The sequence below is a fragment of the Vulpes lagopus genome, chromosome X (assembly GCF_018345385.1).
Source record: "Vulpes lagopus strain Blue_001 chromosome X, ASM1834538v1, whole genome shotgun sequence".
Classification (NCBI taxonomy): domain Eukaryota; kingdom Metazoa; phylum Chordata; class Mammalia; order Carnivora; family Canidae; genus Vulpes; species Vulpes lagopus.
Window position 1 is genome coordinate 31014495 of NC_054848.1, and position 26118 is coordinate 31040612.

Sequence of the window (26118 nt, forward strand, 5' to 3'; positions counted from 1 at the left end):
AAAATCTGCATGTAAGTGCACTGAGTTCAAACCTGTGTTGTCCGAGGATCAACTGTAACTGATTTGGAGATTAGCTTTGATACAAATTATTTATTTGACCAGGAAATTGCCATTTTCATTTTATGTTGAAAAAAGTGTACTTTTGTTCATCATAAAATTACCTGTTAAGACTAGTGTGAAAAATTTTATTTTTTATTCATTTTCATACACATATGAAGCCACCTTTTCCTTAGCAAAATGTGATTCCATAGATATTCTTCTTTTGTGTCTATTTGTCTAACACCAGCAGAATTAATATTGGAATATTAGTATTAATATTGCTATTAGACATGCCTTTTTATAATTTCCCTTGCATTTTAAAAATTTTTATAAAGTAAATTTAGACCTGCAGTTATGTGGTTCTCCATGTTTTTGAGAAGTTCTGATTAAGCACAGCACTGCATTCTATAAAGAAATCAAACAGTTGACACATGATAGTAAAGGGATAAGCTATTAGCCTATTACACATACTCAATTTACTTAAAAAAAAAAGATTTTATTAGAGAGAGATACAGAGATAGTGACAGAGATAGCAAGAGAGACCACAAGCGGCTTGATCCCAGGACCCTGGGAACATGACCTGAGCCAAAGGCAGACACTTAACTGACTGAGCCATCCAGGCACCCCCTTAATTTACCTTTTATAATTTATTTTAACTACTGCCATTTTTGGTTCATTCTGCACCTTGATATAACTATGAGTTGCACTTAGATTTGTTTTTGTACTGTATATAGAGAGAAGAGTTGAAGATACTTCTTCCTTTGAAAACAGGAATTTTGTCTTATCCCCATAATGTATGCCCTCTCTTATCAGAGGTCAGCTGCGTATCACATTTGCAAAATAAAGACAACACTACTCTCTTAAAATATGATGGAAGGGGCTGAAGGAAGATGTGTATGCGTGTGTGTATCTGTGCGTGTTAAGTTTTTAAGTTCTGTACAATTCTATTACGTGTGTAGGGTTTTGTATCCACCACCATAGTCAAGATATTCAGCTGTTCCAATACCATAAAGATCTCTCCTGTTAACTTTTTAATAACCACATCCACCTCCATTCTGCTTCACACCTATCCCTACACTGTGGAAACCACTGTTCTGTCTTCCATCTCTAAAATTTTGTCATGCAAAATTGTTATTTATTTTTTTAGAAGATGTTATTTATTTATTCATGAGAGACACAGGGAGAGAGGCAGAGACATAAGCAGAAGGAAAAGCAGGCTCCCTGCGGGTGTCCGATGTGGGGCTCCATCCCACAGGACTATGGGATCATGACCTGAGCCAAAGGCAGATGCTTAACCACTGAGCCACCCAATGCCCCATGAAATATGTTATATAGCCTTTTGAGATTGATTTTTTTTTTCACTCAGCAAAATTCCCTGGAGATTCAACAAAGTTTTTGTTTATATCAATAGTTTGCTTCTTTTTATTGTTGAATATTATTCCATGGTATGTGTATACCACAGTTTGTTGAACCATTGACCTGTTGAAGAATGTCAGGCTGATTCCAGTTTCTGGCTATTATAAATAAGGCTGATATGAACATTTTTTGCTTGCCTCTTGCACCATTTCTAGAGTTTATAGTTCTGTACAACTCTGTACAAGGAAACCAGAAGTTTGTATTATCTGTACTTTAGCAGAGATGATGTAATCAATGATTTTGAGCACTTTTTTAGAATGTATCCCTAAAAACTACATCCCCTCTTGCATATTTAAAAATGTCTAAAGCTTTTCGGTATGAGCTTGAATAGTTGCAAAGATGTAATTGCTTGTACATAATAAATGATACTATAAGATAATTATATGCTTTTTTCAAATATATCCAGTAAAGTGGAAATACCATAATAATTTGTTAACAGTTGAAAAATTTACCTCATTTTTCCCCCTCAGTTTTGTACTTCCATAGCATCTCTACCATAGCATCATATCCTAATGTGTTACATTTTTATACTTAAAAGATTTTTGCTGATCACCAGTAAACTATGTTTTAAATTTGTATATAATATATGCATATGTATATTTGTATATGTACATATGAATATGTGTAGCCAGTATGTATACAGATATGTATATAAATAGATTTACTGTAATCATAAATCTATACTTTTTTGTAAAAAATTCTTATGAATTATATTAATGTAAATTTATTTTTTACTTATTTTATAAAGATTTATTTATTTATTTGAGAGTGTAAGAGAGAGAGGGGGAACACAAGCCAGGGGGAGAGGAAGAGGGAGAGGGAGAAGCAGACTCGCTGCTGAGAAGGGAGCCTGACGTGGGACTCTATCCCAGGACCCTGGGATCATGTCTTGAACTGAAAGCAGATGCTTAACCTACTGAGCTATCCAGACATGCAATATAAATTTAACTTACCAAGTTTGATACTTAATTTTTTTTCCTTTTTAAAAATTGAGATATAATTGATATATAACATTGTATAAGTTTAAGCTGTATCTACTGTTGATTTCATACATTTATATGTTGCAATGTGATTACTAGTGTGTTGTTAGCTAACACCTCCACCACATCACATATTGATTTCATTTTGTAGTGAGAACGTTTAAGATCTCGTCTCTTAGCAACTTTCAAATACATAATGCAGTGTTGTTAACTGTAACCACAAAGCTGGGCATTGGATCCTCAAAACCAATTCATCTTCTAGTTTGTATTTTTTTTTACCAACATCTCACCAATTTTCCCACCCCCAGGCCCTAGTAACTACTATTCTCCTGTCTCTTAACATAAATTCTCTGTTAACATAAGAAGAAAATGTTATTGAAAATACTTTTTTAAAATCAGATTGAAGAGAAACCAAGAGGAAAGCCAGAATAACTGTTACATATTATAAGCTCTGACTAGTGTGTGTGTGTTTGTGTGTGTGTATATGTATACATGTGTATACATATGTATATACGTGTGTGTGTGTGTGTGTGTGTGTGTGAGTAGACTCTTAAGAAAATATTCTTAAGGGTGCCTGGGTGGCTCAGTTGATTAAGCATCTGCCTTCCGCTCAGGTTATGATCCCAGGGTCCTAGGACTGAGCCCCACGTCTGGCTCCCTGCTCTGTGGGGAGTCTGCTTCTCTCTCCTTCTGCCTCTTCCCGGGCTTGTGCCCTCACTTGCTCTCTCTCTCTATCTCTCTCTCTCTCTGTCTCAAATAACTAAATAAAATCTTTAAAAAAATTGTTCTTTTTTTTTTTTTAAAGATTTTATTTATTTATTCATGAGAGAGAGAGAGAGAGGCAGAGGGGCAGAGGGAGAAGCAGGCTCCAGGCAGGAAGCCTGATGTGGGACTCGAACCTAGGTCTCCAGGATCAGGCCCTGGGCTGAAGGCGGCACTAAACCACTGAGCCACCCGGGCAGCCCCCCAAAATTATTCTTAAGACACTTCTCTGTATCTAACTAGAGAAATAGTTTGAAAAAATGTTCAGCTTCATATATTGTTTGTGTAATGAGTTCCTCCTTTAGATCCTGTAAACTCTTTATTAATGCAATTAAGTACACTAGGGTCATTGATCTTTCCTTTTCCTATTACAAAATTACAATGTCTTTATGAGAAGAACATGGTATCCCTTAAAGAAGCAGCATATGCAGGACAGTCCTGGCTGATCTCTGGAATGTCTGTACATATTTTATAATACACAAGCACTCACATATAAACATATATGCCAGAAGGAAGACCCAGTGCATAAAGCAGCATTTGTAAATATTTTGTTCAGGTATTTTCATTTGTATATTGTGTGTGTATGTGTGTCTGTATTTATATCTTGGAGGTTGTATCCTATGTGGAGTAAATTACTTAAATCATGTGTCTGGTATGTAAGGACTCAGTAAAGATCAGTTATTACTCTATTAATTATTGGTGCTGTTATCCTTAGGTTTGTAAGGGTAATGCACTCCAAATCTAACAGAATAGATTCATGGCTAAGGTCACCAATATTATATCTAAATAATTTCTCAGGTAAGTCATTGAGACTTTTGAAGTCTTTGGCTTTTCATCTGTAACATAGCCATAATAATATTTACTACCCTTTCACAAAACTTTTAGTATCAAACAGGATAATATATTTAATGATGTTTATAAATTATGAATTAGCCATATACAATATATATATATCCTTATGAGACATGCATATAGGATTATAATGGATTTTTAAAAGGTGTATGAAATATATGGTATAGATATGCTACAGTGAGCCCTTTAAGTTAGAGATACAGGTGAAAAATCAATTGTATCTCTTTGTGCTTAGACCTTGCTTTAGTCTCCAAATGGCATTTTATAGCATAGCGCCTTCTTTTATTTCATCAGATTTGGCATCATCCAAACTGCTTTGTTAAGATCAATTCCATCCTTTTTGAGGAGGGCCTAAAGAGTGTATTATAGGTTTAGGTGGAGATTCCAAGAATGCTTGGAGCAACAAAACTACTGAGATATGTGGGTAGCCTATCAAGGTGAGTACTTAAGAGGGTAACCATGTTCTTAGATGCATAAAGTCTGATTTCTTTGTTAAAATGCATCTCATTATCTTGTTTTCATGTCTATTTCACAGTTCTCTTTACTGATAAATATGCCATCAACAGACGTGTAAGGAAACATAAGTGTCTTACAAGGAATTAATAAAGGTGTCTTTGTATGTCCCCCTGTGGATTTAAGTATGAGGGTATAATTGTTAATTATAGTGTCCACTTTTCTCTTCCTCTAGGTTGATTCCATCCTGTCAATTGGAAATCGAGTCAGAAGTTAATTTTGGCACATTGGTTGCTGATAGTAAAGTATATTGTAAAGAGATTAATATCGTTAACCATGGCAGAGTTCCAGGTATATCTTTCTGTTATATAAATTAACTTCCACTTTTGGAAGAAAGTTGGTATTATTTAAAATATATACTTTGTATAATTAATGGGCTCTCTGATTCATTCCTCACTCCCCACCAAAAGATGTCTGTCATTTGAAATAGCTCAAAACTGAAGGCCCTTAAATAGAATGGCTGTAAAAGACAGATAATAATGCAGGAAAGATGAATCTGTCTCCTTATGATTCTGATTAATAGCCTGACTCCCAGGTGACTGGTGATTTCCCTGCAGACAGAAGGCAGGATATGTGTTATGGAGTGACATAGTTCTCAGAGTGAGCCATCAGAGATAGAATCAGGGCACAGTGCCTTACTAGCTGTGTGATCTGGGGCAAGTTATCTTTTAGGATGTTGAACTTGATATTTCTCATTTATATACTGTGGTTAATAAAATTAACTCTTTTTAATTATGTATGAATTTATGGTTGTAATAAGGTACTTGACTCATCAGCACTCAATAAATATTTGTTCTTTTTCTCTATCATATTCAACTTTGAATTTACACGATGGTCTCTAGAAAGATCTTACTAACTTTTTGTTGAAAGAGTAAATGCTTTTTTCCAGACTGGATTGTTTCTAGAGATTTTTACTGTGACCTAAGAGTTTCCATAAAGGTGTGTATGTCTGTATGTGTGTGTGTTCATGCATACTCTTCATTGATGATATACAGTATATAATAAAATTGCTTATACCTTCATTGACCTAATTGGATGGTCAGCATCTGGGCTGGCAAGGCTTCCATTTCTGCTGAGCTGACATGAGGACTAGATCCACATAGGGATGGCATTTTTTTCTGAGACTGTTTCTCAGATACATAAAACTGGTCTTCATTCTAAGCCTGTTACACTAAGTGGGGATATTCTTTGGGGCTGTTTGATTGAGCAGTGGGAATTATTAAGACAAAGGCAGTTTGTCACTGTATTGATTTCTTCCTGAGGCTAAACAAATAAAACTGATAATTGTTCTTCCCTGAATGTTGCTCATTTCAACTTTCCATGCTTTGTTTTTTAAATGATTAAATTTCTGATGCCTGTGGAATTGTAGAATATTAGACTCGTTTGTGGTCTGACTCCAATGTTAAGGCTGGGATGTCTCATGTTTAGTAATTATGGACTGTATGGTCCTTTAGACTCTCTGTTTTTTAGAGCAGTGGTATGTAATTGAGAGAATTTTATTTTTATTATTTATTTTCCAAAAATCTCTCTTAACTGTTGTGCATTCTAAACCCTTCAAAGTTTTGATCATATCCTCTCCTTATTGTAAAATGTCACCAAACTGTACAGCTTTATTACATATAAAAGCTCTCTGTAAGTAACAAGTATATGTGATTTTAATTTTAAATGAATATTCAGTATTATTGTACTTAATAAAATAGAGTAAATAAAATTAAGCCTCAGATCTAGACCCATACATTTTAGGAAAAGTAACCACACTGGCTTTTAGTGTTATATTAATATTTTGTGTGTTCACAGGATTTGTAGTAAATACTACAGTTTGTAAATTGTAATTGAGTACCAAGAAATGTTAATTATTACCTTACAAAGTAAACCAAATTATTATCAATGGAATATATTTTCTTAGTGTTGACTTTGTTTCTCCTTCTTTGAACTGAGCAATATTATTTTTTCCACCATAAGCAAAATTGATATTATGTTTTATATTCACAGTAGCAAGTGTCTGTAAGGTGTCATAAAGTCCTTATTATCTACAAGCACAGTATATAAATATTCATGAGAATAATAATGTATTTTCATGAGGAAAAACACTTATGCAGAAAATAGATTTAGCACCCAAAGATGATTTTAATAAAATTTTTTAAAAAGATTTTATGTGACAAATATTTTATAGTTTTAGAGTCAAAGATCAAATGTTTATAAATTTATATGCACACTTAAGAGGACATTAAAAAGCCACACTCAGCAGATTCATGGTATGTATAGCTTTGTTTTTCTCTCTGGTGGTGACAGAGGGGTTGTTAGTTGATCTATGTAACAGCTTCATGATTTTTTATTTTAATAGCCCATTATGGAGTAATTATCCATGGATTTAGCCAAATATTGTCGAATACATTTTGTTTTCTCACCCTCTATGTTTCCTGAATTTACTCCTTACTGTGCAAAGTAGTGCTTGTCTTTTCATTCTGAAGACGTGGCTTTGTCTTGAAGATAAGTCTCTACTCTTAGTACTTTCTGAGCTGGTGAACTCCATGTTCTGTTTTATGATTTTATTGTTTCTCAGTTTTTATCTTTTAAAGAACATCACTGAAAAAGCATTATTATTTTAGCATGCCTGGAACTGCAATCATTTCCCTCTTTCCCTCGGTAACCTTGAATATCTGAGACGACTTTTTCTACTACAGCGTTATAATGTAGAACAGTCTTTAAAGTCTCTCATGAGATCTTCACACACCATTTCTGTGTTTGAACAGCTACCTTAGAACTCATCAACCTTTAGGTTTTCTTGGGTTATTTTGTCCAAGATAATATGTCCTTTCTCTTGCTCTTAATGCCTACTTTCCCCCTTTGCCTGATCATCAGCATATCTCACTACTTCACAGTCTAGAAAAGCCTATCATCATCTATAAACCAGGAAGTTTGCTAAATTGGACCAAGTCCTGGGACTGGTGCTTGGGATCCTCCTTAACTACTCAGAGAAACACTCATTACTTATTCTCAATGTGTATTTTTTGTTTTCTTAGAAACTGATGTCATGGAATCTCAATATACATTTCTTGCATAATACAATCCTGGGCAACAGTAGACATTCAATAAACCTTTGTGTAATTGATTTGGTTCAGTGATCTCTCAGAGTTTCAGTAAAGAATCATTAGTTGAATAAAAAAAAATTCTAAAAATAATTTGACCAGGATATTACAAAATAAAAAAAATGATTTGTCATTTTAGTACATAACAATAAAAGCATTAAGCTTTCAATGAAAGCTGATTGAACTTAGAAGTAACCTGTTTAATCCCATATGGACATTCTGAAGAGTCTCCAAAGCAGTTGTCTGGAGACATATGAAGACTGGTATATCCTCAGAATGCTTAGACCCAAGGAAACTTAAAAAAAAAAAAAAAAGCATACATAGGAAATGACCATGACCTTGGGTTTGTGACTCTTGATTTTTCAGTAGCAGCCTATAAAACTACAGACTGTTTGCCTTGGCTTGGTATTACAAATGCTTTTTTTGTTTTGTTTTGTTCTGTTTTATTTTTGTTTTTAGTTTCAGAGGTAGAGTTTAGTGATTCATCAGTTGCAAAGAACACTCAATGCTCAGTACATCAAGTGCCCTCCTTAATGCCCATCACCCAATTACCCCTTCCCCCCAACCTCACCTCGAGCGAACCTCAGTTTGTTTCCTAAAGTTCAGCGTCCATTATGGTCTGCATGGAATTTAAGAAACAAAACAGATGAACATAGGGGAAGGGAAGGAAAAAATAAAATACCACAAATACTTTTACATGAATACTTCATAGTTTCTAAAAGAATTTTGGAAGAATAAAGACATGGTAACAATGTATATACTTCATCACCCAATGCCTGAGCTGCTTCTCTAGGGAAAGTAGAGCAACTCAGACGCAAAAAAACATAGAGGTTTGTGTAGAGGACCCATCATCCCATCCACAACTATGTGTAGACTCACATACCATGTGCTCTCCTGAGTCTCATTAGTGAACAAGACTAAGCATTTATTTTACATGACTTAATGAGCAACATTTGACACAGGTGGTCACTGGTGTTGTCTTGAAAAAAAAAAAAGCCAAAAGTTCGACTTCTTTGACTCCTCAATGGCTTATATAAAATAGTGGCTGAGGTTCCAGAGTGAGGTCTTCCAGGACTCAAATCCTTATATTTACTGGCTGGGAAGCCCCAGGCAAGGAATTTACACTTCTCGAACATCTATTGTAGAGATAAACATAGTGCCTGCCTCCTCTAATGGTAATGATGATTAATAAGATGCTTAGCACACTCTCTGATACATATTAAGTGTTCAGTAAATATTTAGTATTGATGTGAGAATTATTCGTTTCTACCACCTTCCTCCTCTTCAATTCTCTTTTGTGGATTGTTATCCCTTTTTGAGGGGTTGCTTAAATGTGAGCATTTCTTAGAATCTGCGTGGATGTGCATGGACACAAACACACACATGCACGTTTCCTGAGTCAGCACATTCCCCCTAGGTAATCACTGCCATTCCTGTTCTTCACTGAGGTCTATACAATCCTCTTCATTTCCTTCAGGTTTCTCAAACTTCACATGTCTAAAACTAAGCTCCTCACCTTTTCCCCAAAACTTTTCCTTTTCTCTTTTTCATTAAACATCACTACCATGTATTTGGGCAAGTCAGAAACTGGGCAAAATCCTTGACCTCTTCCTTTTTTACACCTCCTACCCCTTTAGTCAGTTATTAAATCCTGTCTATTCAATTTCCTAATTATGTCAGTAATCCTCTTTCCTCTGTCCTGTTGCCACTTTTCTACAACGGGCCATCATCTTCTTTTGCTTAGTAAGTATACCAACTGAAATTATTTCTTTGAAATCCCTTATCTCCTAGTTCATTCTCCAAACATCAGCCAGTGTCATATCTAAAAAGAAATGAAAATTTGATGACAAATTCCTTCTGTAACATCCTTCCTTCAATGACACTCTTCCCTTAGTATGATGTCCTTGCTTCTGTTGTTAGTGATTTAAAAATAAAAGTCAAATATTTCACTATTACTAGTGGCAATAAAGTTGTATAAGACACAGTAATATTTGTGTAGCCACTGTTTTAATATATTTGGAAGACTGAACTATGTTCTTTTGGTTTGAGGGTTGTTCCTAAATAAATTTTTGAAATATTCCCTTAAATTCTTTTGTCAAATTATATCAAAATGATTACGATATAGGAACTATCTCACTGACTCAGCCTTAACTGCGACTCACATAATTTTCCTTTTCTGAAGAACTGAGTCAGTAACATTTATTTGAATTTTTGTTTTATGACAGGAAAAAAACCTCTTTTTTTTTTTTTTTTAGGAAAAAAACTCTTAAATATGTTCTTAGTACTTCCCTAAAATGATCAGAGGAACGAATTTTGTTACTGTTTGACTTTTCCATCAGATCATCTCTGTACTTTAAAAAGGTTTTTTGCCTTTTTATACTTTCAACACTTTTATTATGCTAATATTTTATTTTCCAAAATGAAATTCGTAATTTTGGAAAATTTCATCAAATGTGATTTAGAATTGGTGAGCTAGAATTTGCAAAGTTTATCTTGGCAGGATGCTCATTTGTGTTTATTTTGCATAATGATATTAAGGAAACTTGTGACTGGCTACTTCCATTGTTGGACACATCTTGAGCACCACATGGTGCTAGGCACTGTGTAGGGTGCTAGGACCATGGAGATGAGAAAACATAATGTGTGAGCTCAAGGATTTCATGCAGTGACTAAACATGACCATAAATTATGAATCATTTCTGCTTTCAGAATAAGACATTTTCTCAGGCTCCTTCTCATATGCTATTTGATTCTATTTTTTAAAAAAAGACTAATTTAGAGATCTAGAGAGAGAGAGAGAGAGAGAGCAAATATGGAGGAAGGGATAGAGGGAGAGGGGGAGATAGTCTTTAGGTAGACTTTATGCTGACTGAGGAGTCTAGTGCGGGGCTCGATCTCAAGATCTGAGCTGAAATCAAGAGTCAAACACTTAACTGACTGTGGCACCCACGTGCCCCATGCTATTTGATTCTAGAAACCCATTCCTTTTGGCCTTTCCCTATGTGAACTGCATTAATTCATTTATCAGTAAGTGACAGGGCTCCTGACTGGCTCAGTTGGTAGAGCAGGTGACTCTTGATCTTGAGGTTGAGTTCTAGCCCTACATTGGGTGTAGAGATTACTTAAATAAATAAATAAATAAATAAATAAATCTTTTAAAAAGTGGCAATGTCCATAAGTGTGAACCCTTTGGTCAGAAACATCCAAGTGAAAGTCCTAGCTCTATTAGTTTCTAACTGTGGCAGTCAGCTATTGCTATGTAACAAACCACCCCACAATTTTGTGTCTTAGGAAGGCAATTGTATTTTGATTGTTCATTTGTATGCAGATTGGCTGGAACTTGACTGATCTAAGCTGGGCTCAGCTGGGTATCTCTGCTTCAAATTTAGGCAGCTGAGGATTTTCTGTTACTCACTGCAGGTCTGTGACTCAGGTGGAGGCTGTGTTCTACATGTGCTCATTCTGAACCACAGGCCAAAGGGGCATCAGTTATTCAAGCACCTTACATGATAGTAGTGCCAGAGAACATCTGGGATTGGAGCTGGCATGTTTTCAGTTCTACCCATATGCTATTGGTCAAAGCAAATCACATGTTCAGGCCTGAAGTCATGGAGTAGGAAAAGATACTTTGCCCACAGTAGCATAATGGTAAGATGCAGAGAAGGGTGAAGAATTGAAGTCAACTGTGTAATCTACCACAAATCACTCAACCATTGTAAGCTTCTTTTCCTTATTTATAAAATGGAGGTAATAATTGAACCTATATCAGAGAATCACTCTGAGGATTACATAGATTAACATATACAAAGCTCTTAGCATACATGTCTGAACATTGTAAGCAGATAGTATATTTTAATGATCAATGAAGCTTGAGTCCTAACAATCAGTTCACATTTGTTGGGTGACCCCAGAGGCTAAACTTATAATCAAAGCTGTGATTCTTGGTCCACAATTGACTATATACTCTGTCTCCTATTAAGAGTGTGAATATAACACTGTAAGGATCCAGATGTAAACCATCTGTTCTTGTTCTCCTTAGGTACATTTAAAACAGAATACCAGGGCCAATTACCCATTGTCATTTTTCCGAGTAATGGTATTGTGGAGCCCAAGTCATCCATGATTGTTAAAGTGGATTTCTGTGCTGATGAGCCCAGAATTGTAAATGAAGTGGCAATGTAAGTATATACTATGGTTCTTAATTCTAATGTAGTACTTAATATGTTCCAGTTTTACTTTTCAGATATGCTTATTGTCTTGAATGTATATTAGCTTCTTTGTTCTTTCAGTCAGAATTCGTTCACTGAGTTTCTACTATTTGCCAAGCACCAGAGACTCAAAAATGGGAAGAACTAGAGGATGGCCTATAGGTACACATAACAGGAGTTCCTAGTTTGGATTTTGTGGGGGTGAGGGAGTGGATCAGGAAAGGGCTCCAGTAAGGAGGTGATAGTGTACTCAAACATTTATTGGTTAGTAGGAAGTAGCCAGGCAAAGAGCAGTGGTGTGATTTGAGCTGAGTGCATGTGTGTGTGTGTGTGTGTGTGTGTGTGTGCACATGTGCACAGGAGAGGTGGGTGTTGGTGAGGGTAAGTTAGAAGAACAATTTCAGGCAGAGCACATAGAAGACTTGAAATCTTGGAGGTAAATAGACAATGTTACTCACCGCGAGAGCTGAGGCAATGTAGAGGCAAAGAGATGGAGGTGTGGAGTGACATGAGATGAGACCAGAAACCCAGAATGACGCAGGGGCCAGTAAAGGACTTCATAGGACAGTGTTTTTTAATGTTGTATGTCTCAGTCCATTAGTGGAATGTGCATTCACTATAATAGATCACCACCAGCATCAAAATAGTGAAATAGATAATATCAGAATGTATCTCACATAGTAAGGGCAAATATTTTTGCAAAACTTGTTTCATGAATGTGTATGTGTGCATGCATGTGTGCCTGTGTATTTCTCTATGCATGTGTGTGCATGTGTGTGTGTTTGCAATGTAAATACATTTCTTACTGAAGGTCAGAGCCAGAAAAATGTTTGAGAAACAGTCGTGAGCCCTGATAGAAGCTTAGGTTTTATTGTGAAGTCTGTGGAATCTCGGGAAGGTTTTAAGATGGGAGTGTCTTGATTAGTTTGCAATTTAGAAAGGTCATGCTGATAACAGTGGGCACAACAAATCAGGGAGTACATATGTGGAGAGATAGCCTGACTACTAACTATAACAGTAAAATAGAAAAGAAATGATGAAGGCTTCAGGTAAGGTACAGATTGGGAAGTATAGAGAGAAGTGTGTTGATTGAAGAAATGTTATGGAGGCAGATTTAACTAGATGTAGGGACTGGTTATAGAGAGGGAAGGTAAGAAGAAGGACAGGTCTGTGGGAGAGGATCTTGAGTTCAGTTTTAAACTGCTGGAATTGATTTGCTTTGCAGAATCCTGTGGAGCCTATTAGATTTACTTATCTTGAGGCACAGAAAAAGAATTTGGTCGAGGTGTATTGGCTTGAGGAGTGTCAGTGGATAAGTTGTATTGAAGCATGAAGTGTTGAAAATAACTTTGACAAGGAGGGCTGAGTATAAAAGAGTAGGAGAGAGACATTATTATTCATGCAGTTTATAAAATATCCAAGCCTTAGAAGAACGAGAACGTAACGTCTGAATAAGTTAGAAGGAAACCATCAAAGTATGGCATCAAGAAAGCTAAAGGAGGAGAGATATGCTTAGATGGTGCCAGACTTGCCCACTGTGACACAGATGTAGTGTAAGATAAGGACTTACGTGATTTTTGTGGAGTGGTGAGTTATTTGTGGTATTTGATGGGGTGAGAGTCAAAAGGATTGCATTTATGCCACAGAGGGAGGCATGTGCATATGTGGGCAGTTTCAAAAGGGATTTGAAATTAGTCTAGGAAGTGAAGCTTTATGGGGAGACTTTCATTTCAACAAACAAGTGGAATTTTGCTAAGATTTTACTTCATAGGGAATAGGGCTATTAGGATTGAGATGAGATTGGCTATTGGACTTGGGGGAGTGGGATGAGTTAGAAAAGAATCTCAGAATTCTAGAACTACAGGCGACCATCTAAATCATCCTATCCAATTCTAATGTTTACAAAATAATTGGTGAGATGGACCTAGCAATAAGTCCTTTTTGAAGTCAATTCATGTGATTGTTTTCCAACTTTGTTGTTTCTTGGGGACAATGAATTAGGTTGTACATACGCCATTCCACTGTGCAGATTCAGATAGTCAGAAGGTCATGGCATTCTCTGGCATGTATGAAAAAGGAATTGCTCTCAGGCCTTTGAATTTTAATTATAACGAGATTTTATAAAATTTCTGCTTATCCAAATATTTAGGAGAAAACTTAAGTATATAGAATTCTAATTTAAAAATATATATAGGGGATCCCTGGGTGGCGCAGCGGTTTGGCGCCTGCCTTTGGCCCAGGGCGCGATCCTGGAGACCCGGGATCGAATCCCACGTCAGGCTCCCGGTGCATGGAGCCTGCTTCTCCCTCTGCCTGTGTCTCTGCCTCTCTCTCTCTCTGTGACTATCATAAATAAATAAAAAATTTTAAAAAAAAATAAAATAAAAATATATATAATTTATTATCTTGTAGAGTGAGTTTGCAAGGTCGTCCAGATATACTCTTGAGTGTCAAAGCTCATGTGGTTGAGCAGATTATTGAATTGTTAAACACGAGTAATGACAAAAAGTTGGAATGCATACACTTTGGTTCTGTTTTCTTCGGAACTTCAAAAATTGAACATGCTCTTCTATACAATAACAGCCCAGAACCTATAAATTGGGTGGCCATAATGCAAAGTGACTCAGTTGGAGAAGAACTGGTAAGTAAATAATGCAGCAGGGGAAGATCAGGTATTATGTTTTGAAACAGATTGTTTTGAACTTGCATATAACCAAAAAAAGCTGTTAAATTATTCTAAGTATGTTTATTTTATTTATTTTATTTTATTTTATTTTATTTTATTTTATTTTTTTATTTTTTATTTTTTTCTAAGTATGTTTTAACATGCGGACGGATTTTATTCCCTTTCATTTGTCTTCAACCTCAAAAAATTCTGTAAATTAAATTAACACTGATAGGGATCTGTATCTGAAATAAACCAGACAAGTGCTTCTTATGGATTAGTAGCTAGTTGTGGGGATTTCTGTTCTCATCAATTTTTCAACAGTTTCTTTAATTTTATGATGTCCCTTGGTCAAATTTATGTATGTTACTTTAAAGACATTCATATTCTCGATCTTCTGGACTAAAATTTCAACAATCATGTTATGATCTCCTCTTAAAATATTTTATTTGCATTCTGCCATAATATTCTTTTTATTTCTCATTTTATATTACAGGGCACAAATATACACCAAAGAACAGATGTTGCTTTAAATAATCTCACCTACTTAAGAAAATCAAAGAACATAGATATTACCACTTTTATCTCCTGTGTTCCTAATGAAGGGAGGTTACTGCCTTATCAAAAGACTACAATTACATTTTGTTTCAGCCCAAAGTAAGCAAAAATTCAATTATTGTGATTTTTATTCATTGAAAGCATATCAATCATACATTCATCAAATTGACTTTAATAGTAAAACTTGTCAGAAGGTACCAATCAGCTTTTTCTTATTATGGCTCTTAAAGTTTCCAACATGGTTAACATTATTTCGAATACTGAAAAATTTTGTTCTAAATATTTCATGTCAGATTACAGATCTCTTTAGACCTGGTAGAAGTGGAAGTTCTGTGTTGTTTTGGATTGTGGTCTCAGATGACTCTGTGCAGCAAGACCCCGTTGTCCCTGCAGAAATAGGTGATGGCCAGTGGCATGCAGTATGTTTAGGTGTCTCCAGAGAGGATGCAGTGCTCTTGCCACAGCAAAATACTTGCTAAGTAGCATGAATATGAAGCCTATAGCAGCTGCTGGGATCAACCACCTCTGCTTGCTGAAATTGACACAGACTTTTAGGACCTTTGCCAATGTATATTTTTCCTAATTCTGTGTACTTGGTTTGGTTATTTAGTTTGAAAATATATTTGGAAATGCTGTTTTAAATATATAGTAGCAATTTCAGCTCTACTGGAGAGGTGGCCATGTGGGGGCGGCAACAATTGATCCAATTGGATGTTTACCTTTGCGAGGAGGCAGTGTTCAAGGTACTTCTCTCTGGGGCAACTGGGTGTCACTTGATGATGATACTGATTGTTGGAGACTGAATTGTATTTTAATTTAAGGAGGGTAATAAATCAAGTAATTGTTCTATTTGTACATTTTGTAATTGCCTCATGAATCATATTTTCCTGCAGGAAATTTCCTTGGCCAATGTATAAGATTCTGTTTAACACAGAATCTTTGAAATTCTAAATATTCTTTTTCATGGCAGCATGTTAGCTTTATTTGAGAGTCTAGCATAAACTCATAGGTCTGATTATGACTGGAAGTCGTACTTAAATATGTTTTTAACATGCTACTTGCATTCCTATGTAGTATTTCACATCTATCTTTGTGTGTGTGTGTGTGTGTGTGTATTAGAGTATCCACTGCTAAAAAAGCTGAACTTCAGGTAAGGCAAAGAAAGACATTCAACATGCAGGTCTAGAGGTAACTCATCTCTGGCTTTGGTCTTTCTTCCCCTCTTTCCTCTCCTTTTCTCCTCTGGTAAGATTTGACTGTTATCAAATCTTGTTCTCCAAATTGCTTGTTCTGCTAAGAATATGGAGTATGTGGCTAGCAATATGTGCTTAGTCCACAGGAGGAGACAGATATGGAATGGAGGTTTGCAGTTACATCCAGAGGTAACAAGGACTATTGTAGGAATTGAACAGAGCCCTTAGCTAGCCATGAACTCGGCCTGGAAAGAAAAGCCTTTACATAGAAAGTGACATTGAAGCTGGACCTTGACAATTTAGTATATTTAAATTACTTTTGGCTTGCAGATGTTGTCATGAGCTCGTTTTCGGAATCTTTATGTTTTGTGGCCTTCTTTTGGCAAGTCTCTACATCTGGGCAGTAATTTTAGAGAATGGATCACAATTATATTTTTATTCCTGAACTTTCATCTGTTTGCATAGATTTAAGGATTGAGTTGATCCTTATTGAGATGTAATAGTGTGTATCATCTTTGCTTTAAAAATAATTGATTGTAATTTTTTATAGGCTAATGATTGATGGTAAAAAGAATAATGATCCTTCGCACAGGCAGGACTATGCTGTCTTTTTGAGATTTGACTCTGTGGGAAGTAAAGATGGATTTTTGAGGGATGATAACAGTAAAACCATCAAAAGTAAGTATGAAATGAGTATACGCAACAAATGTATAGCAGTTTAAATTATTCAGAAGTGTGGATATCATATTTTAGAGGCAATTTAATAAAAATGTATACTTATTGAATAGAACAAAAATGCAGACATGCAAGAGACCTTAAAAAGTCTTTTGTGGCATGTTAAGAAAGAAGTCAACCACAGAATCATTTACATAATAATTTTTCAAGTTAGAATTTAGATGACTTCATTATTTTTAAATGACATTAGATAAACATGATGATCTAGAGTTAAGGAATGAAAAAAGAAAATGCATGAACCAACATGGCTTCTTTTCCCATTTAAGCCTATGTTTTCTCTTAGAGATTAATATAGAACAAACAACCCATTCCCATCTCTACCAGAACTTCAGCTCTTAGAATCTACATATGGTAACAGTCAAAGGATAAGACCTAGAACCAGAGCTCTAGGAATAGGGTACAATATCTTATTATAGGGTATTGATAAGTACATTTACCTTGCAGGCCACATGTCAAGATGCACTGCCCTTTTTAATATTCTCAGGTAGTATTAGATGGGCTATAGTGAGAAAAAATGTAATCAGACTTGGAATTCAGCTTAGCCAGACAGATCAAAGAGAAAATAAAGATAGAGACAGGTGAGGGATTGGATCTAGAAAGATGAGCCATGGCAAGTCAGGAGTTGAGAAGAATTGTGTGTCAGGATGAGTAATACCATTGAGCAGGGTTGAACTGTTTTCCGAGGACAGAAATTGAGTGCTTTGCTATGATTTGTGTCATGGTTTGTGATTTGAGCTCTGCCTGTCTATCATAGAAGATTTGTTCGAGTCTTGCAAGCTAACCTAGTTTGGAACGGTGAGTGATGGAGATGGTAAGTTTGCCTTAAAGGTAATTTAGAGTCTAGAGATGGCTAGTAAGAGCTTCAATGAAGAAAAATTCACAGTCATCTTTTGGATTCTAGTTACAGTGCTCTCCGTGCAAAGTTGTTCATTCACTTAATTAAACCCTATGGTTTATAGTTCTTGCCTTCTCTCCTGTGTCTCCAAAACTTCATGCTTATGTTATTGCCCAGCTTATATTCCTCTGTTCATTATTTTAATCACTCTTTTCCATGTACAGTTAAGTTTCTTGGCCCATATCCCATAGTGACTGAGTGGCAAACTTCTAATCTGATTAAATTCCAATCTTAGCCTACCCTGGGTCTGCACCTGGGAAGCTAATTGTGTTGGGAAAAAACCCCAAACCATGCTGTGATGGTTCACTTTTTAATCTATAATCACTAACCCCAAGTGGGTCCTTTAAGATGGTTAACATTCCTGCTGCATTCCTCCTTTCATTTGCTTGCTCACGATAGATCAGTATCACACACCTTCTCTTCTCATCTCAAACATCCAAGACTTCTTCCTTTGTCTTTACTCTGAACTTCTAAATACATTAAGTGACCTAGCAGACATTTCCACTTGCATATCTGTTAGGCATCTCAAACTTAACATGTCCAAAAAAACCCTCTTGGTTTCCCCATAACCTGTCTTTTCTACAGTCTTTCCTGTCTCAAGAAATGACAATTCTATCACTTCAGTTGCTCAGGCTCAAGACCTTAGCATCCTCGTTCATCCTGTGTTCAATTTTCTATTTTATATCCAGTCCATCAGCAAATTTTGTTAACTCTCCCCTTAAAACTGTATGTTAAATATGACCATGTCTCACCCTTCTTCTGCTACTCTTACCCAGCCATATTTGGTTCTTTAATGGTTTTGGAATGTGCCAAGGAAATTCCTATCTCAGAGTCTTTGTATTTGCTCTTCTGTCTGTCTGGAATGTACTTTTCCTGGATTTTCTTCCTGAGTTCCTTTATATGTTTTTGCTTAAATGTCTCCCTGTCAAGAGATGCCTTTTTGGACTTTCTCATATAAAGGAGCAGCCCTCAGACATTGTGTTCTGTCTTACCCTTGTAGAAAAAGGAAAATAATTTTCCCGGTACCTCTCTAGGTTCTTGACTGAGGCCTCCCTTAATAAAAGACAGATTAAGAGGGGGGAAAAAACCAAACACATAGAAGTTTAATGACAAGTATGCCTCCTCTATAGGTGGGAAAGACCTGAGTAATTCTCCAAAACGACCCAAGCCATTACTTTAAATACTATCTCCAGCTAAAGACAAAAGTTGTTGTAGTGGGTCAGGCAGTTATGGGAGGTTTTCAGGCAAATCATAGTAAAGGAGGGTATAGTTGTTATGCAGATTTAAGTGTCTGCATTCTTTGATAAGAGTTTCTTCTCTGTAGTTTTCAGAGCTTTTCTTGTGTCTGCTGTTACATAACAATAATCAGCTTAAAATAATCCTTATGCCAAAGAGGCATATTTTTGGGTGACAAATGGTGCACCCCTTCACCCTACATTACTTTTCCCCATAGCACTTATCCTCTCTGAAATACTACATATTTCCTTATTTTATTGCCAGTGTCACCTCACTAGATTATAAAGTCCACCAGAGCAGGAACAGTGTCTGTTTCATTCACTGCTGTATCCCCACAGCCTAGAAGAGTATTTGGCATAGAGAACGCACTTCATAATTTTGTTGAATGAAAGATTGAATGAGCTACCCATGTCTCCTCAGGTCTTTCAGATGACACCTTTTGGACCAAGCAAATATATTCTGGATTCCCATCACTTTTTATGTTAAAAAGCTATTATTGCTTTTCCAGGTGATCGATTTCAGAAAGTGGAATTAGCACTGACAGGCTCAGGACTTCCTGTCTTATTACACTTTGATCCAGGAAAGGTCCTTAATTTTGCACCTTGTTTCATGGGTGAACATTCAGAGACTCTGTGTATCATGCAAAATCGATCCAACTCACTTCCTGTGATGTACCGCTTTCAAAAGACTGCACATTTTAAAATTGATCCTGAGAAGGGCAGGATTGATGAAGGATGTATCCAGGTAAGATAATTATTCGAGGCTTTCACATGTTTCAAATATTTTAAGATTCGCTAAAATGACATGCAAGAATTAAAAATTTCATTTTGTTCCAGTATTATAAATTGTATCTCTTTGTGGCCTAGTTATGAATACTTTTGTGTTGGCGCTATACCGTATCCATAATTATTTGTTAAGTGCCTTTCATGTGGCAGGAAAAGCATTTGACACTGTAGGGAATGTTTAGAAGTAGAAAACATAGTTATTGCTTCTCAGGATTTTTTTTTTTTCTGAGAGAGTATTTATTTATCAATGTCTCAGGAGGCAAGCCCCTAAACTTAAATATTCATCATGGAGCCTTAGTCCCCCCTTCCTTTGGTGGGTACAGAAACAAGTCCTGAAGCCTTTGTCTAGGACAGTGGAACCCAGTGACCAGAAGGATGATGCCCCTGAGCTAGTAGCTGCCAATAGCTGCAAAAAGTGAAAAGGAGGTAGGAACCAGGCACTTGTGCCAATCTCAGAGATGCTGAAAGGGGGTGCAAGATACTTTGGGCCTCACCTCTAGACTGAAGGTTGCCCCAGCTGGTATGCACACATGTGGGACAAATGGAAGTCTAGTGCCTCAAGGGCAGGGGCTGTAGCCTCATGCTATAGTTATAACCCACCACAGGAGGGAGGGTGTTGGCAGTTTTGCCTCTGAGGGCTCCCAGCCTTGCCAAGGTGAGGTGGTTTGGGGGAAACTAGCCACTATATATAGTCCTACGACTTGCTGAGGGGTGAGTTTCTCAACCTTTTGCATGAGTGCATGCTCCTTGTCCCCCCCAGCTAGCTCTTCAGCAGCTGATGGGAAAGGCATCCTGCCACTACTGGTCATGGGCATTCTGTGTCACCAGCACAGTGAGGGGTAGTGGGTGTGGGGTAGACTCACATCAGGAGGCTTGTCATCATTAGGCCAGCATCAGGTGAGTTATGAGCTATCTGAGCGTAGGGAGTCAACAGATCCTGGCACAGGCTTGGGTCTTGGCACAGGTGCTTGTAGTCTTGGAGTGACTCGCACTATCTCACAGCTGGTATAGCAGAGAAATAGCCTGCCACCGCAACCCCACCATCCCCTTGCACAATCAGTATGGGGGTTCCACATGGGCAGTGCTGGGGGCAATAGCAGGGCCACCCGGGGACACGCGTGGCACAGCTCAGCTCCTTATGGCTGTGGCTGCACCTGTGGTAGACTCACTTCCGTGCCCTCCTAGAGCCCCACTGACGATCCTTAACTGGCCTAGGTGTGGAGCAACTGCTGGTGTGGAGCAGACAAGCTTAACTCTGAGGAACACCTGTGAGTACCAGGCCAGCTTCTTTCTCGCTACTCAGAGAACTCTTGCCTTTGTCCTCTGAACCAGGAGGTTTAGACTATCAAATCTGGCCTGCCACCTGTCTTTTTAAGTAAACTGTTGTTGGAACATAGCTGCTCTTATTGTCTGTTGCCTATGGCTGCTTTCACACTACAAAGGCAAAGTTGAATAGGTGTGAGAGAGTTGTGTTGACTTTAAAAATATGATAGTTATTTTGCCAGCAAACTGGATTTACTTGGGAATAGCAAAGAACTGTAATTTGGGCAAACAAGCTATGACAAAAACCACAGGCTAGTCCAACAACCAAAGAGAGGAACGTTATTTTATGGAGGAGGAGGAAGTTGGCAGTGGTTATTTTGAAGGCAAGTCCATGGAAGAAAAGCAGTTCAGGGTGACAACAGTTTTCTGTTGGCTGAGTTGCTGGGGTGGTCGATTTCTTATAGGAGAAGCAATGTACATCTTTTCCGGTTGGGACCAGCAGCTCATGATTCTTTCCAATCCATGATTCTTCCTGTAATTGAAGTCTAGTGGCAGGGCATGAGAGCTCCTCCTTCTGGCCTCCCGATTCCATTTTAGTGAAGTTTACCTTTATTAATTTTTACAGTTCTATGGCTCATAAAGCCTACAATATTTACTGTCTGGCCATTTACAGAAAAAGTTTGGAGCCTTGCTCTAAACAGTAGCAAGCATGAATGCTTCCAGTTTCACCTCGGATTCTTGTGTTACCATCTTTTCTCCACCGCTTTGTGATACGGCTCATAAAATTATTGATGGAAGCGTTCTCCCAGTTGCAATCAGGAACTATTGTATACATGTTTAAATGCACGCAGATTATATTTATAACTCTTCCTACTTCATTAGAATGACTCACTTCCGTCCCCCCCAAAGTTGGATAGATTTAATCCGTCTTTATAGAATAATAACTGATGTTAACCACTATGTAAAACGTTTGCTTTTTAACTGCTTCTTAGCCTTTCTTTAGGTCAGTTTGCTTAAATCTACCAACTCTATTTTCTCCAGGACACGCACATCTTTCAAAACGTGTCTGATAGCCAAGTTCCTAATACAATTTTTAACTCTCTGCGTTTCTGGGTTTCTCAAGCACTAATAACTTTCAAATTAATAAAAAGTTAATCTAGGAAACGGAATTGCTGGATGACTGTGGTGTGCACAGGTTGGTCATGGTCAGATAGTCTTTGATTATTTAGAAGTGACCTAAATTATTCTTTTTAATACTAGCTTATTGAAATATAATTGACATACCATGAAATTCATACATTTAAAGTGTATAATTCAGATGTGCCTGGGTGGCTCATTTGGTTAAGCATCTGCCTTTGGCTCAGGTCATAATCTTGGGGTCCTGGGATGGAGTCCCTCAACAGGCTCCCTGCTTATATTTATAACTCTTCCTGCTTCATTAGAATGACTTCCATCCCCCCAAAGTTGGATAGATTTAATCTGTCTTTATAGAATAACAAATTTGCAGATTTCTAAGAATTTGTCCATATCATCTAGGTTATCTAATTTGTTGGCATACACTTGTTCATCATATTACCTCATACTGTTTTTGTGTCTGTGTGTGTCAAGTTTTGGTTTTCTATTTATTGAAATCAACTACTTTGTTCAAATGAACTTATTTTATTTAAATATGTTTTATAAATTGTTTTTTAATTCCAGTATAATTAACATTCATTGTTATATTAGTTTCAGGTGTACAATATAGTGATTCAGCACTTCTATACATCCATTACTCGGTGCTTATCATGATAAGTGCACTCCTTACTCCCATCTATTTCACCCATTCCTCCCACTACCTCCCCTCTGGTAACCATCAGCACAAGCAGGGAGGAGAGGGAGAAGCAGGCTCCCTGCTGAGCAGGCAGCCCAATGCAGGGCTTGGTCCAGGACCCTGGAATCACAAACCAAGCAGAAGGCAGATGCCCAATGGACTGAGCAATCTAGGTGCCCTGATTGAAGGCCATTTATTTATTTATTTATTTATTTATTTATTTATTTATTTAAAAAGATTTCATTTATTTATTCATGAGAGACAGAGAGAGAGAGAGAGAGAGAGAGAGAGAGAGAGAGAGAGACAGGCAGAGGGAAAAGCAGGCTCCATGCAGGGAGCCTGATGTGGGACTTGATTCCGGGTCTCCAGGATCTCGCCCTGGGCCAAAGGCAGGCGCTAAACCACTGCACCACTCAGGGATCCCCTAGACCTTTTAAATTTACTTCTGATCACTGCTTTTACTGCATTTCATAAGTTTTGGTATGTTGTGTTACAGTTTTCCTTTATCTCAAGGTATTCTCTAATTTCCCCTGAGATTTCTTTGACCCATTGGTTATTTAGGAGTGTACCATTTAATTTTAACATATTTGTGAGTTTTCCATATATCCTTCTCATTATTTTCTTTTTTAACAATTTCTCTACTTTATTGATAGTCTCTGTTTTGTGGGATGTTTTCATACCTTTTCTAATTCTTTTTTTTATCAAGGAATATTTGACATGTAACATTAGTTTCAGGTGTACAGTGTAATGATATTTGTATATATTGGAAAATGATCACCATAATAAGTCTATTTAATATCTATCTCTCTACATAATTATATTTTTTAATTGTGATAATAACTCTTAAGATTTATTCTTGTCAAAACTTTCAAATATGTGATACAGTATTATGAACTGTAGTCACTATGCTGTATGTTATATTCTCATGACTTATTTATTTTATAGCTGGAAATTTGTACCTTTTGACTCCCTTCATCTATTTTGCCCATCTACCTCCTATTGCCCCGGCTACCACCAGTCTCTACTGTGTATCTATGAGCTTGGTTTTTTTGTTTGTGTTTTGGTTTTAGATCCCACATAGAAGTGAGTTCATATGGTATTTCTATTTCTGTGTCTGACTTATTTCACTTAGCATAAAGCCCTCAAAGTACATCCAGGTTGTCAAAAAATGGCAATGTTTTGTTCTTATTTTATTGCTAAACACTTAATATTTCTTGTGTTTTTTTGATAATAGCCGCTCTGACAGGTGTTCCATGATACCACATTGTGGTTTTGATTTACATCTATGATGACTAGTGATGTTGATGTGATGATAATTAATGAGTGATATTTTTTTCCCATCTCATTGGTTACCTTTTCATTTTGTTAATGGTTTCCTTTGCTGTGCAGAAGCTTTTAAGTTTGATGAAGCCCCACTTTATTTATTGTTTATTTTTATTTTTGTTGCCTTTGCTTTTGGTGTCTTCCTTTAATTCTTTAGACATATTTTCCATTAGTCTTTTGAGGGTATTTATAATAGTCAACTTATCATCTTTGTCTAGTAAGTTCAACTCTGAGTTTCTTCAGGCACAGTTTCTATTTATTGCATTTTTTTCTGTGTATTGGCCACATTTTTCTCTTTCTTTTCATGTCCCGTGATTTTTTGTTGAAAACTGGGCATGTTAAATGATATAATTTGGCAATTCTGAAATCCGATAGTTCCCAAGATTTATTGTTATCACTATTTGTTTTTGTTGTTCTTTTTCTTTAGTGACTTTCTAGACGAGTCTGTACAGGTTGTTATCTTTGTTATGTGTAGCCAAACAAGAATCTGCTCAGTTAATTTATGGGTTAGCTAATGATTGGGCAGAGCTTCTCTTAAATTCCTTGAATTGATAAGTCTCAAAGCCGTTGCCAAGAACCTTTGTGTAGGTGTATTGGGTAAAGCATATCTTCATTGTTCTGTCAGGTAGTTTATAGCTCTTTTTGGTCTTTAATTTCATCTTGTACAGAGTCTCAAAATCAGCCAGAAGTCAGAAATCAGAGCTTTCTCAAATATTTCCTGGGCATATACATTGTTCTACACATGTGTATGGTGATCTAAATTCCCAAAAATATGTCAGAGCTTTTCAAATATCATCTGAATGTTTTGGGTTCCTTTCTTTTTCCTTTTTTTTTTTTTTTGTTTGTTTTGGTTTGTTTTGCCTCTTATTGGCCATAAATAGTAATGCGACCTCAAGTTGCTGTGATGTTTAGCAATTGCTGCTGAATTTTTGATGGGGCAAGGGTAGGGGAAGAGCGCATAAAACTAGGGGGAGAGAGAGTTGTTTACAAAGAATGATCCCTGAACCAGGTCAATTAAAGATATACTCTTGGAGTAGAGTTTTTAGCTAGCTTCTAGACAGGACAAATAGGAACAATCTCTGGGGATAGGATTTTTGGAGACCTGCAAACCCAATCTTTTCCTTCCCTGAGTTAGGCTAATAGTTTTTACAGCTGCCATAGTTACAAGGCTGTTGTTTTTCAAGGAGATCTCAAAACAGGGACTAGGAAGATGGGATTACAGTGTACAAAAGTGCCACAAAACCTGTTATTCTTTCAGGGGTTCAGCTGTTTTATTCCTAAATACTCTTTGGATTTTTATAAGCTTTTGGGTAATTTTTAAATACATGTAAAGTTGATTTTGACGATTATTCCAGTGGTCTCTTTCTCTTTGTGGAGGAGTAGATATTTGGATATCCTTGATTTGCTATTCTGGACATGCTTCGATACCATTGTTTTTAATTTTTTCTTAAATACTTTTCCAATAATATATATCTTAAGGGTTTGTCAATACTGTATATGGTATTTCTAAGCCACTTTTATATTACAGTGATGGACTAGTTCTCCTTAAATATTTTATAAACAGTTTTTTATTTGCTTTTTATTTTTTCCAACAATATAATATTATTTTTGTAATTCATTTGGACTGCGATAACAAAATACCATAGATTGCATGGTTCATAAACAACAGAAATTTATTCCTTACAGTACTGTAGGCTAGAAGTCCTAGATTAAGGTGCCAGCATGGTCAGGGAAGGGTCCTCTTCCTGGTTGTAGTCTTCTCTCTCTCTCTTTTTTTTTAAGATTTTATTTATTTG

At 36.6% G+C, this 26118-nt stretch overlaps 1 protein-coding gene across 6 annotated transcripts in view; it reads left to right on the forward strand.

The window, feature by feature from the left end:
* CFAP47 (cilia and flagella associated protein 47) overlaps positions 1-26118 on the forward strand; it is a 492283-nt gene that overhangs the window by 6510 nt on the left and 459655 nt on the right. For all 6 annotated transcript variants that reach the window (XM_041740236.1, XM_041740239.1, XM_041740237.1 and 3 more), the window contains 6 exons: positions 4738-4853; positions 11691-11829; positions 14272-14500; positions 15021-15181; positions 16826-16953; positions 19650-19885. In XM_041740236.1, the coding sequence (XP_041596170.1) occupies positions 4738-4853; positions 11691-11829; positions 14272-14500; positions 15021-15181; positions 16826-16953; positions 19650-19885 (1009 nt within the window). The remainder of the gene's footprint in view (positions 1-4737; positions 4854-11690; positions 11830-14271; positions 14501-15020; positions 15182-16825; positions 16954-19649; positions 19886-26118) is intronic.